The 14798-nt window shown below is 37.9% G+C and overlaps 1 protein-coding gene across 4 annotated transcripts in view; it reads right to left on the bottom strand.

The window, feature by feature from the left end:
- The window catches only part of LOC141901092 (putative E3 ubiquitin-protein ligase makorin-1), a 60951-nt gene that overhangs the window by 43383 nt on the left and 2770 nt on the right, over positions 1-14798 (bottom strand). For 3 of the 4 annotated variants that reach the window (XR_012618809.1, XM_074788173.1, XM_074788172.1), the window contains exons 2-3: positions 11789-11914; positions 9941-10218 (exon numbers count right to left, since the gene is read on the bottom strand). Coding sequence is in view for 2 of the 4 variants with exons in the window: in XM_074788173.1 (XP_074644274.1) it covers positions 9941-10218; positions 11789-11914 (404 nt within the window). In the remaining 2 variants the exon portion in view is untranslated. Of the gene's footprint in view, positions 1-74; positions 392-801; positions 917-9940; positions 10219-11788; positions 11915-14798 lie in introns of all 4 variants that reach the window. The other variant, XR_012618810.1, reaches the window with a different exon arrangement.

Consider the following 14798-nt stretch of genomic DNA (forward strand, 5'->3'; position numbering starts at 1 on the left):
TGAAATTCAATGATTACAGTGATATATTCAAAACTGAATGACAATGATACACCATACCATCATGAAAATCCTACCTCGAGATTTACAATCCGGTTCAGCCTGCACAGCAAATTCTCTTGTCGCCTCGAACTCTGATTTGATACCGGGTTCCGCATACACTTCCCCGCCGTCATCTTCACCAGGTTTTGCATAATCTTCAACCAAATTTGGTTGAAGATTATGCAAAACCTGGCTCTCAGTCTCAGCAATGACTCGCCGTCTCTCCCTCTTCTCAAACACTTTTCGTCCAGGCTTTCGTGGTGGCGAGAAGAAATCCTCTGGTTGAGATGTAGATTCAGGGGTTTCTATCACAGTGTGGATCGATGGCACGGCTCCTTGTTTCAGCAACAATCTATTTCAAGCAAAAGGCAACCGTTAATTCACAAGGCTCGTGAAATATTCATTTTGTTATTGTAGTTAGTGAGTGAAGTAAGGCACTCACAATGACAATAAAAGCCTATTGTACGATGGCCAATGCACTGTGGCCTATAGTAGTAGTTCAATGAAAAGATGTTTCTATTGTCACACGATGTAAGCTGACCTAGAAGGCATGGTTTTACAATCACGCTTAGCAAACAAAAGTTAAACGGCATTTTGACATAAAAAATTATGAATTGGATACCGCGCGTGGAAAAAATAAATTTTATTGATTTGAATTGGACTTGAAAATGCGACCCTTTTAACAGTGATTTTCAAGCCCATACAATAATTATTCTCAAACCATGTCTCGAATAAATGTTAAGATGACTGAATGAAACTTACCTCTTTGCAAATTGTGCATCATACTGCATTTTATTAACGAAATCATCGTTGGTAAAATGCCGGTAACACACGACGCTATTCGACGTTGGGCCGCTCCAATTCAATCGCTTTAAACCTACAAAAGAAGCCCATTTTTCTCGAAGAACAGGATTCTTCGGAAAAAGAAATATACCCCTATCCGAATAATCGCACCCAAAGCAAACACAACGATTTGGCATTTGAGAAAAAGCAGTGAAAACACGCCGAGTAGTAAAAACGCAACGTTATCTCATAGAAGAGAATTTTCAGTGCTCACTTTATTGACGTCACAGCGCCGGAGATCGACGGAAATTGCCAATGATTTCTAACGCGATGTATACAACGAAATGAGGTCAAAAATTGTCTTACAAAATCACGATTTTCGTGGAAACTACACATTTTTGAACAGAACTATTTCAAAGTCTTCCTTAGTTCGATAGAACTTATCGAATTTTGAAATAAAAAAAAAAAGTGTCAGTTACCCTTTAAATGCTACGTTTCTAAGTTTAACTAGCTACTAACATATAAATTCAAGTGACAAAATACGGTAAAACTTACAACACATTTTGTTCCTAAGCATATCCACGATCCGACACATCCAATGAACAGTGCTCAAAGAGACATGTTAATCTGAGAGAAATGCTTTAATACAGCGATGAAGCTATGTGACCGCTGAGGCGCCAGCCACCAATAATAATATAACTAGAGGTCAACGGTACTGTGCTCTCGAGGCAAAGTTTTTTTTATAATATCAATGAAAACATATTACATTGATCATTCTTACTCTTTTTTTTTGCAGATTTGTTCGCTTCACAACTGCCCTGGACACTACGGTGGAACTGAGCGCCTCAAGACAGTGGTAGGCAGGAACAAATACGTCAGATCGACAGACCAATGTATATCACTTTCAAAGTCTTTTTAGTAATAATGTGACCGATAATAACTTAAATGAAAATCTATGATAAGTTAACTTCATTCAAAAAAACTTATTTCACTGTATAAAAAACGTGCGTATTCATAACGCGCGCATCAATATGAGCCTATGCCACTATGTCACTGTCGCTGCTACGCAATACGTCTGCAGTAAATGAATAAACACACGCCACACTGTCATACAACTCGGTGGTAATTTCGGTCTGACTGTAAAAATTAGGACTTTCAAGGACATTGTCTGCCAACCTTTCAAGGACATTGTGTGCCAACCTTTCGAAGTTTAAGACTCCCACTAATATTCCCAGCAAAAAACAAGGAATTTAAGACTGATACGGTACCGACCCTTGGTACAAGGTGCCCGTTCACACCCGAGTGATGTAGTCATCCGCATATTAATTCACCTTGTACCTTAAATCTCCAAATGAATTATCAATAAAAAATTATTCCAAGATCTTTTTAATATCAACTTCTATCACCATTCAACCTAATATAATCTGAAATAATCGTTCCTCGAGAGCTAATAACGTTATAGAAATACTTGACTATCAAAGCACTGCTCCCCAAAACTAGCTTCTACAGGCCAAAAGTTTTTCCTCTTGCCTTCTTACGGTCCATCGACATCTAAGGGGCCAAATCTGTGGTTTGGCCACTAAATTTTGTCGCTGCCTTTGTGGGAACAGTTCATAGCTACACACAGTCAAGGTATTTCAAAAGACGGTAAAATTAGCGCGATATTCAACAACAAGAGGCCCATGGGCCTTGAAGCATTGGTAGATTATACTGTGGTATTAAGTGGTTATAATGTTTTACATCCGCCGACAAATCTTCTATGACGATGTTGATTGGGAGGACCACAGACTTAAAGGTCTATATGTCTAGTACGATTTTATTCCTCAAAATGAATTTATTTTCTGCCGAACGATTTAGCCTAGGTTATTTGTACTGTTAAACCTCATTAATGCGATTCTGTTAAAAAGATGAAACTAGTTTATTCTGATGTTTTCCATCATGTCCCAGCCAAGATATTTATATCAATCAAGATTTGGATACAAAAACCCATTTTTACGCATGAACTGTTAGGCCCCACTGACTAATGAAAACAAAAACAGAACGATTTTTCTGAATGCAATTGCAAGACCCTTTGATCTTAGAGTTCCAAGCTCTGATGCATGACGCATGCAAAACGTTGCAGAGAGCGATGCCGGCATTGGTGTCTCTGAGGCCGGCTGATGATTGTTTGTTTGTCTTTTTGTTTGTTTGGCTTTACATACATCGTTTGGATCTTGGTTTCCCAAGACTATTCCTATTTGATTGTTCATTTAACCTCACGACGGTACGGCCTTTGATGTGTTGCCCGCACACTGTTCGCAACCAGCAGGACTCGAACCCACTTGTCACTCAGCATTGATAGTAGATTCAACAGCATCACGCCTTATCTCACTGAGCTACCGAGGCCGCTCGATTCAATTCCAAACTAGGGGTCCAGGGACACCATGCCCACTTGGGAAGTGGTTTCAAATGCTCAACAATATAACAATTTCAACATTCAACGCCACCTGGTGACCATTTACAAAAACCAATGACCTTGAAACTCACCACAATCATAGAACATGTCAACAGCTACGATTTTGTAATTGATTGTGATAACAAAATATGCCTCGTTACCAATTTAATATGGAAATACTAAGTCATTCTACTATTCAACGCCCCCTGGTGACCATCTTCAAAACCCAATGACCTCGAAACTCACCACAATCATAGAAAATGTCATGAACTACAACTTTGCAATTGATCACGGTAACAAAATATGCCTAGGTACCAATATAATAAGGAAATACTAAGTTATTCTACTATTCAATGCCCCCTGGTGACCACATAGAAAAACTTATGTCCTTAAAACTCGCAACAATCATAGATGATGTCATGAGCTACAACTTACCAATTGATTGTGGTTACAAAATATGCAAAGGTACGAATATAATAAAGAAATGCTAAGATATTGTATTATTCAACGCCCCCTGGTGGCCATATACGAAATCCAATTACCTTGAAACTCACCACAATCATAGAACACGTTATGAGCTACAACTTTCTAATTGATTGTGGTATCAAAATAAGCTTAGGTATCAATATAATGTGGAAAAACTTTTTCCCACTTACGAAAGAGTACTGGTGACACCAAGATGGTCGCCAATTGCGTCATAATTGGCTGATGAAAAATACCTGTCTCAAGTTTAAACATCCCTTTCCAAAGAATACCCATCACAAATTGTAATGAGAAATGGCAAACCAGTAGGAAGCTACAGGACTCAGAATTCGGGCCAAAATTGACATTTTTGGGCACTTAAAAGGTCATAGGACGACCATCTTGAGTCCGATCGACCCAATTTTTGTTATGCTGATGAACCCTGGGGGGGGTTCAAATACATACAAAAGATCAAGGTAATTGAACAAGGCATCTTCAAAATTTCCCTCAAAGAGTTCAAAAATGTGTAAAAAGTGCTGATTTTGGCGAACAACAATGGCTGCCAGTCGGCCATCTTGATTCTAACAAGGCCAGTTTTTGGGATGAAGATGTGTCTAGAGTAGATACATGCATAAACCAAATATCAAGACATTACCTTGAAGCGTCTTCAAAACTTCCCAATATAACTGGATTCCGTCTACGGATGGACGAAAAGTGAACGAAATAGCCCGTTAGGACTTAAGTCCCAAGTGGGCTAAAAAATTTGATATAAAATTTTTTTCAAAACCTCTTCATGACCCCTTCAAAGAGCAAATGCCATCAAAAAAGAATATTGTGTATAAGTCATTTTCAAATGGAATACATTCAGAAATATCAAATATGCTACTGGTTTGAATTTTAGTTTAGCCATTACTGAGAAATATGACTTTTAATTCAGCAATTTCAGCCCGTGCTCACTGTTATTGTTTATGTAAGCAGGTGCTGGTTTCTGACTTTATCTCTGACAAACGCTCGCGGCTTCCAATCATTTCACTAGACATTTCATGCGCTATTTCATCGTTTTGGGAGTGATTTGAATTAGGCCTAATAAATTCTTACCATAGTATACGGTTGCTATCCTTGTATATGACATGGTTATGGTATGTAAGTGAGTAGAGCTGTAGGTCTATGAATACGGTGAACAAATGATGTTTATTTTATTGATTATACATAGACTACGCACACGTGCTCCTGTCGATTATAGATCATAGATAACATCAACAAGAGCCCCAAGGGGCACTATGGCCAGCCTGTCAGCTTTTCATAAAATGGCAAATGATGATGCATTCTATGGGTTAAATTTGTCAAAATACACTCCCAGCTCAGAGTCAATACCTAACAATTTACTCAATACAATCGTAGAATACAAAAGTAGCACAGACAGCGACTGGATCTGGCAGATACCTCAGATATATCTTTTCCCTTGGTCTTATTGATTTTAATGCAGAATAGAATTGAATTTTCTGAAATTTGCTCGATAAAACAAAATTGAATTGGATTTGATGTTTTTGTTTGTTCAAAAAAGTACAATTGAATTGGATTTGATATTTTTTAGAGAATCAAATTTGATTGAATTTGTAGTTTGAGCACATGGCTAATTAGCGTATCAAGGTCATCTATCCAATTTAAGAAAAAGCTATTTTTCCCGGACTTTGCACAATGGTCAATGATATTTTCTGTAGTGCTAATAAAAATATTCTTCCCAAAAACCAAATCAACTGAAGCTTTCACAGAAATCGATCTTGAAATACAATTTTAGATCTTAAAACCAGAAAGAAACTTTCCATGATGGGTTTTGGTATTGACTTAGAACTTGAAAAGTGAATGGAAATAACTGTGTTGATACAGTGCATGTTTAATCCATACTATCAAGGTAAAACATCAGTAAGTATACTTACCATGGCCACCGGATACAGTCTGCTCTCGGCACAATCGTGATGCCATAGGCCAATGACCATGCAGTCCATGGGGTACGATTGACCAAGTGGAACAGGAAAACAATATTCACCAGCGGAAGAATGGCAGTTATGCAAGTTAAATTATGGGCATTTTGGACTTGACAATTTTGATCCCGTGAGGCAATGACATAAAACATCTAAAACTTGAACAACTACTCGGGACAAACAAAATCAGAAGATGCTAAATAAGTTTTTCAAATTTCAGGGCAGTACATATTAAACCAGGACGGCCAGTTACTGTTGAAATCAAGTTCATCAACTGAGTGAATGTAGCTTCCTATAGTTTCCTTCATGATAGCTTTTAATAGTAAAATAATTTAGGTCCAAGCTTAAATCGTTTTTCAACAATTTAAATGTGGGCCTGTTGATGCATGTCTGTGTGCACGCAGTAAGACACTTATCTGCTCCGTGGGAAGCGTTATCTATTACTACACGTAATTGATACATAAATGGTTAACGGTTAACGCATTATTGCTGACAAAGCAATCGACTCGCTTCGGGGCACTAAGTATTAGAAATATCCAAATCATCAGTGTTGCAATCTAAATACAAGATAACCGGGCTCCAATGATTGCTAATGTAAGGGCATAAAAATGACGGGTTCAATTGATGACACTTAAAGGGCAAATGCCATCAAAATTGTACTTTCCGCCATTTCTTAACCAGAAGAAACTTTAGTATATAACACCCTGAGATATAACTTATTGAAAAAAGGAGCACGAATTAGCCGTGATAGTTAGCGGAACAGTCATCTATTTATCCTTCACTCCATGCGTATAGTTCATATTCAACCCACGGGTGGCGCTATTTTTTATGTTAACTATGACAATCAACACAAGCACGTGGCGCGCTAGTACGCGTAGCCTATGTATAATTGATAAAATAAACACCATTTGTTCACCGTATTCACTGACCTACAGCGCTACTCACTTATATACGATTATCATGTCATATACAACGGTAGCAACATTATACAATGGTAAGAGTTTATTAATTAAAATCACTCCAAAATGATAAAATAACGCATGAAATGTCTAGTGAAATGATTGGAAGCCGTGAGCGTTTGTCAAAGATGACGTCAGAAACACGCACCTGCTAAGGTAAACAATAACAGTGAGCACGTGCTGAAATTGCCGATTTAAAAGTCACATTTCTCAGTAATGGCTGAACTAAATTCAAACCAGTTCCATATTTGATATTTGTGAATACATCACATTTGAAAATGAATTTTACACAATATTCTATTTTGATGGCATATGCTCTTTAATGCCATCTTTAATTACTTGAGATTAGTTCTCATCGTTGATCAAAACACGGATCGTGGGCGTGTGGTGTTATCAATGCAGAAAGTACTGGATGCACGCTACCTGACGTGGTGCGCTGATATTATTTCGGTGTTTAAATGGGTGATGTTTTTTTTTGTCAAACGAAATAAACTCAATTCTTCAAAATGCCTCGTTTGTTTTGTGGAATATGTAGTTAAACTTCGACTTTGTCATCAATATTTCTTGCGACTGTGATTGAAGCTCCCGTACTCTTGAGTACTTAATTTGAGTGATATAATCGGGGTGGAAATCTCAGCTGACCAATTAATTTACGCTGGTTTTTACGTTAAGAGAAGCGACCGTCTGAAACTGCAAAGAATGATTTCACTGCGTAGAGTCCCTAACACTCCCCAGTCTCTCGGCATTGACGCGCGCGCTGTACGATCAATATCTCCATGTATAAGCGTGTTGCGTGTTAAACACGCACGCACGCATATAGCAGTATATTGAGCGTCGCCGTATTAACGCGCTACAGCGGCTTGAACTAAGGAGTAACGTTGATTATTTTATAACCAAATTTGAGCACTTATAAAATCAGAACAGACCTGCCAACATTGAATTTTTCAAGATAGTAACATTTTTCAAATTTGCCAGTATTTTTTAGATTTTGCCAGTGACCCACTAGACTTGATGTGACCTTTGCCAGTAACATTTTCAATATAGCCAGTAACGAATTTTCGGATTAAAATCAGAATATAGAATATTAAAACTACTAAAGAAATTAATTTTTAAAAATGCATTTATTATGAAATTAAACTTGAAACTGCAGTTTCCATAAAATATAAACAATTTTGAGACATCAGACACACCCCATCACCTACTCGCACTATCACAGGTAAACTTAATCTACCATCAATTAAAGATTATAATTACCAGTTAACTCAACTAGAAAACAAAAGGGCCAGGGTTTGTTGTGTTATCAGTTCTAAAAAAATGTGAAATTTCAGAGAGTTTCGCTTTATCCTTATGTCCTTTTCTTTCACAATGACGTGAAATATCATTTAATCCGCCATGTGAGATCACTATATCGATTTGACATATCGTACATCTTGCATGATATTTACTTAATTTCGATGCTATGAAACATGGATATTGTGCGCTGTACGATTTTTTATACTTCTGTTTCCGATATTTCTTAATCATACGTTTTCTACTGCCTGTTACCGCAGTATCAGTTTCAGATTCCGACTCCAAAGAAGACGGAGAACCCTCCGAATTTTCCAGATTTGACAAAACGTCATGAACTTCGTCCGCCATTTGCAACATTCATGACAATTTGAGCGATGAAAATTACTCGTTGTAATCGAAAATTCGCTAGACTGGTTCCCGGTATTACTCGTTGTAATCGAAAATTCGCTAGACTTGTTCCCGGCTTCCCGGAAACTTCGTGACAATTACTCAAATAAAAACCAAACTTCCCTGTAATAAATGTTAATAAACCATTAAAATACCGATTATGTACTGCAAAATTACCTTTATTGACATAATATAAGGAGATTTTTATTGAGGCCGTATTTATTTGCTCATTCGCGTGACATCGGAACGATATCGAAAAAAAGCGTATTCCATTGCCTGTGCCAGTAACGCCGTATTACCGCGGGTAGCACCGGAACGGAATACGGCAAAAACGTAACGGTTGGCAGGTGTGTCAGAATCAAAATTAAACCAAGCTGCACCATCTACACGAAGTACAGAATATATGTGCTAATTTACAGAAAAAACGGTCAACACAAGCAGCTTTAATCGTGTCATAAAGAAACATCCACAGACGGACGGACGGACAGAGAGACATGAAAACGATGCCATAGATGGGTTCATCTGATGTCGAAAACCATCAATAAAACCCGGAAGTAAAACGGTAGACGAAACCTTGGGTTCACGTGAAGATCTGCTGATCTCTGCGGCTAAGCCAATCATAGAGGAGTCTTTGCTTTCTGATTGGCTTTTCAAAACCAATATTTTTGCGATCAGATATTCGCGAAAAAGCTCATATAAATTTTAACGAGGCCCTCTATCAAAATTCAGCTATGTAGAGTTTGGAGAATGGATAAAGCTTTAATGAATGATTTCTATGAATATATGCTCAGTTGCACAGTAAAAGAGCCTTTGCTCTGGAAACCATGTCATTTTAATTCGCTCCATTTGTATAGTAACAGGCTCAGCCTACGGCTGGCCTAAAAATAGCACCGCCTTGTATGTGAATTACAGGCCTACGCACGGAGTAAAGAATAAATAAATGACTAATTTACGGCTACTTCTAGCAACTTATTTCGATAAGTCAGGTCTCAGGTCGTTATACATATAATTAAGTTTCTTCTGGTTAAGAATTTGCGGGAAGTTCCATTTTGACAGCATTTGCCCTTTAAGAGAACGAATAATCAATTTCTTTTCACAATTACTCAGAGAAATTTTCAGGATCTTGGGTAAATAGAACTACTTTTGGCTGGAGGAAAGTGTCCGTTTAACAGCATAAACACAGCCTCATGGAAACCCCGACTAGTTAAAATGAAATCTGTCCTCTTTTGGGGACCACACTTGTCCATTGCCCATTCTACCTAGGATAGGATCCGGGGCAGTGTCTTAGTGTTGTTTTTGGTGCGTGGTTGTTTTTGGTGCGTGGTTAAGTATTTAGTGTTTTTGTGATTTATTTGCTGCAACATTTTTGGCATGTAGGTTGGTTCTATAGTATTTTTCTGAGTTTCTGTAAATGTGTGTAAGATGGAAAGCAATTGAGAATCATTGTTTAAGTATTCATTTGAGTAAATAACTTTGCGACAGTGTTTTGTTTGTTTGTCGCCAGTGGAGAGGAACCTTTACAACCAAGCTTGGTTTTTCATCTTCATCTCTCTCGGGGCAAGCTGAATGGATGTACTGTTAATGAAATTTCAAGAGTTGCCTACCTGGGCTGCAGTATAACTGTCCAGGCACAAATTCAGCTGCTTTCACCCACTGCACAGGGTCTTTGTGTATTGGCGATTCTACAGTCATACCGGACTCAAGGTCGACCCCGCTGTCATTTGATTTACCTTTCTTCAGAGTAACAAGCTTATTGTTACAACTAACGATAACTTTATTGAGGGGAGGACATATTTTCCCATGATTGATTTCATCAGATGCTGTTTCTATCTGTGGCTTATAAGGTATATTTTGAGGCAGTTTAGGTTTTGAATGGTCATAACTGAAAAAAAAAAACAAGACATTAGGCTAAACAACTAGGGCTCTAGGGACACCATGCCCGCTTGGGAAGTGGTTTCAAATGCTCAACAATCTAACAATTTCAATATTCGATGCCCCCTGGTGACCATATACAAAAACCAATGACCTTGAAACTCAACACATTCATAGAACATGTCAGCAGCTACGATTTTGTAATTGATTGTGATAACAAAATCGTTACCAATTTAATATGGAAATACTAAGTTATTCTACTATTCAACGCCCCCTGGTGACCATATTCAAAACCAAATAACCTTGTACCTCACCACAATCATAGAACATGTCATGAACTACAACTTTGCAATTGATCATGGTAACAAAATATGCCTAGGAACCAATATAATCAGGAAATACTAGGTTATTCTAGAATATAGAATAACTAATGTCCTTAAAACTCTCCACAATCATAGACGATGTCATGAGCTACAACTTTGCAATTGATTGTGGTAACAAAATATGTATTAGTACAAATATAATATAGAATACTAATAAAATAAGATATTGTATTATTCAACGCCCCCTGGTGGCCATATACAAAAACCAATGAACTTGAAACTCACCACAATCATAGAAAACGTTATAAGCTACAACTTCCTAATTCATTGTCGTAACAAAATATGCTTAGGTATCAATATACTGTCAAACTTTTCCCACCTACGAATGAATACTGATAACACCCAAGATGGCCACCAATTGCGTCATAGGGCCTAATTGGCCGTTCAAAAATACCAGTCTCAGGTATAAAACATCCCTTTCCAAAGACTACCCTTCAGCAATTGCAATGAGAAATGGCAAACCACTAGGAAGCTACAGGACTCTGAATTCGGGCCAAAATTGACATTTTTCGGCACTTAAAAGCCCTTAGGACAACCATCTTGAGTCCGATCGACCCGATTTTTGTTATGCTGATGAACCCTGGGGGGAGTTCAAATATATATGAAAGATCAAGGTAATTGATCAAGGCGTCTTCAAAATTTCCCTCAAAAAGTTCAAAAATGTGTAATAAGAGCTGACTTTGGCAAACAACAATGGCTGCCAGTCGGCCATCTTGATTCTGACAGGGCCAGTTTTTGGGCTGAAGATGTGTCTAGGGTAGATACATGTATAAACCAAATATCAAGACATTACCTTGAAGCGTCTTCAAAACTTCCCAAAATAACTGGATTCCGTCTACGGACGGACGAAAAGTGAACGCAAAAGCCCGCTGGGACTAAAGTCCCAAGTGGGCTAAAAATGATATCTTGTTTCTCCGCAGCACCCGGGTAATTTTTTAAGACATAATAAAAGTTGTAAACAGTTCATTTCTATAGCGGCCAAGTCTGTTATAGTAAATTTTATCACGACTAAAAAAAAATAATGTACAGGGTAGATAGGCGGTCGGCCAGGTAAACTTTTAATCTCAGCTGAGCGGAGAAACAAGATATCATTTTTTTAGCCTTAGTTTCCATGATTGACATTCAACCCAATAACCGTTAAGTATTCCTTTGAAATATTTTGACCAGGAAGAAGCCAAAAATGAGCATAACACTTACCGACAGCTTGATCCATATGTACAAGCACCTTTTAGATAAAACTTACAAACCATTGATGGGTTAGAACTTCGATCATGGGCATAGCGGCAGTTATTTCCTTCTCGACAGATGCCATGCATATAATATCTAGAAAATTAAGAAAATTATATCGTAATCATATTACTAAGATACTTAAGACTTAGAAGCAGGTCTCACAGTTTGTCCTGGAATCTGAAAAGTCCAATTTTCAATAGGCCTAATGCAAGCCGAAAATACTGAAACTGGGTCAGAGTTTCACAAAAAAGGATTAACTTCTAAATCATAAGATAAAGTGAATTAGATCTGACAATGACGAACACCAATGGCCGCTGGTAAACGGAATTACTTAGTGTCGAAATGTCGCTCAGAGAGTCTGTGTGACAGTAGGCTTCGGATGACTAGGGGCTCCCAAGGATCTAACTGCAATTTGGGTCACATTTCTACTGTGTTATTAGTGTTATTAAAGAATAGTGTTACGGTAGGTATTTTCAAAAAAAATTCAAAATCATGGAAATTCAATTCAACACAGCATTGTAATATATAATATTACAATTATAATATTGTGAGTCGTCGATTGGTCTCTTGGCGACAAGAAGCTGCTTCATCCCCCATGATATAATTGACGCATCCCCGCCTCATTGCGCATGTGTGCAATGCCTCATATGCATAAAGAAATAGGCAAAAACGAACAAAATGGCGGTCTTTCTCGCCGATTTAAAGGTCATTTTCGAGTATGTTCATCAATCCTTCTAAACAGTGTAAAATGGATATAAAAACGATGATTTAACTGGACTGCACAACTCTGCTGATTCGATTAACAGATTAACCCTCACAATACCACTACCGTATGGCATACGGTACAAAAGCTAGCATACCCGTACCGTATGTGATACGGTATCACTTAACCCTTCTTCTAGAAGGGCATATCTATCAGTATCAGCCGGTGCTGCCATCTGCATAAAATCCAAGGTGGCAACAGCCAGGAAAAAACAATTTGGCTGGATGAAACGGTTCAGCAGCTCGTATATGATGCTGACAGTGATGCTGGTGACTTGGAATTTGGTAGTGAACAAATTGAGAGTGACAACGAATATGACAGCAGCAGTTCAGATGATGAGAAAATAGGTTTATAGTGCCGGCAATGATTTTGATGAAAATGAAATCAGTGACAATTTTTTTAGACCCGGTTGATATGGTTGTCATGGCAATGGACACCAATAACAATAATGAAGAACCAGAAACTGTCCATCCTCAAGGTCACATATATCCAAATAATTTGTCTTATTTGTAAGCCCAATGGTTATCAACACCATGGTATACAATGTATCAGTGTTAAATACATAGGTAACGATTTTCTGAGGCCTGAAATTATGCCCCAATGAAACCCCTTACATCCGGCCTTCCAACATATCGGTGGAGAAGTTGGTAAATGAGTAGAAAAATAAATTTTTTAGTTGTTCGATTGCTTTGAAATTTTTACTACATAAAGTTACAATTTCAGTTGGAATTTTATAGATCAGTGCACTGGGAGACAGAGCAGTTTATCTGAAACTTTTTCGTGAATTTTTTTCATTGCGGCCATCTTGGAGTATGTGACCTTGACCTCAAGTTCACTTATATCCACATTATTTATGTCTACATTGTTGGCCCAAAAGTTATCAACAACATGCTATATAAATTTTCTGTGTCAGATACCTTGGTAACTATTCTATGAAGTTTCAAATATACCCCTATAAACCCCTAAATTACCTCTGGTACAGCAGCGGAGACACTATGTGGTATTGGAAGGGTTAAGACCTATGTGAAGTATGCACACCTTAAATTAAGCGAAATATCCCAAAAAGATGATCATAGACAATCAAAAATGGGTAAAAGTGCAGATCCGCACCTCTCGTGATTAACGCAATCTACTGAATTACAAATCACTGTTCTCACTTCAGAATGTCTCACAGAATCCAATGCAGTGATTTATTTTATGATATCTCTTCTAGGAAGCAGATTTTTGGCCCGGTTTTTATCTCAGAATCGTGACGATCTTTCGATAGGACGCCATATTGGATTAGGAAATCTAAAGCGATGATTTGTCTTAAGTTATTACTGAAACGATGTGAGGGTAATCAGTACATAAAACTAATCAAATTTTGGTCAACTGTCACTGGGGTTATTAATGCTAACCGAATTTCATGATATCATCGTTGAAAAAGACAAGAAATTTATATTTTTCTTCCTCAAAATGAGTGGGTCAAATCTTCACTTTAGATTGACCCTTCCAATGTGGCGTCCGGTTCAAGACGATTTCGAGACAAAATCCAGGCTAAAATGTACTTTCTAGTGTAGATACCATAAAATAAACCAGTGTACTGAATTGCTGATGACATTTTGGGACTGAATCAGTGATAGGCCTATTTAATGTAAATGATTGCAGTCCTCCTTATTACCGAGATGACGTATTTTACCGAGATGACACGAAATATAGTAATAATAAATATAGCTGCAAGCAGCGATAACGGGTTTCTGCCTTTCTGGATAGAATGTCGTTCAGGGATGCGAGCAAAGATTTCACCCGAAATCACTTCGTTACATTCCGTTTTTTTGAAAGAGTGCCACCTAGGGGTCAACTCACAACATGGATATGTTGACCCACATGTGCTACCACGCCCAAAGTACTAATGTGCCAGGTTTTGGGGAAAATATCATCGAGAAGAACAAAGCTACGGTGTATTTACCTAGTGACAGTTCAAGCACATATTTGGTTATTATTAGTTCCGAAAAAAAGTCGACTAGATAAGAAAACCGAATTCGGCCCAAAGCACAAATTTGGCCTATAGGGTAAACTATGCAGGAGGGAAGGCCTTGTAGTGTTACTATTAGTAGAGGAGTGACAAGTCAGTCTGACTGACAAGTCAAGCAATCAGATAGGGACTACAATTCACATATGAAATTGACGTCCAATATCCATTATAAACTAGGGGTCCAGGGACACCATGCCCAC

The sequence above is a fragment of the Tubulanus polymorphus genome, chromosome 3 (genome assembly GCF_964204645.1).
Source record: "Tubulanus polymorphus chromosome 3, tnTubPoly1.2, whole genome shotgun sequence".
Classification (NCBI taxonomy): domain Eukaryota; kingdom Metazoa; phylum Nemertea; class Palaeonemertea; order Tubulaniformes; family Tubulanidae; genus Tubulanus; species Tubulanus polymorphus.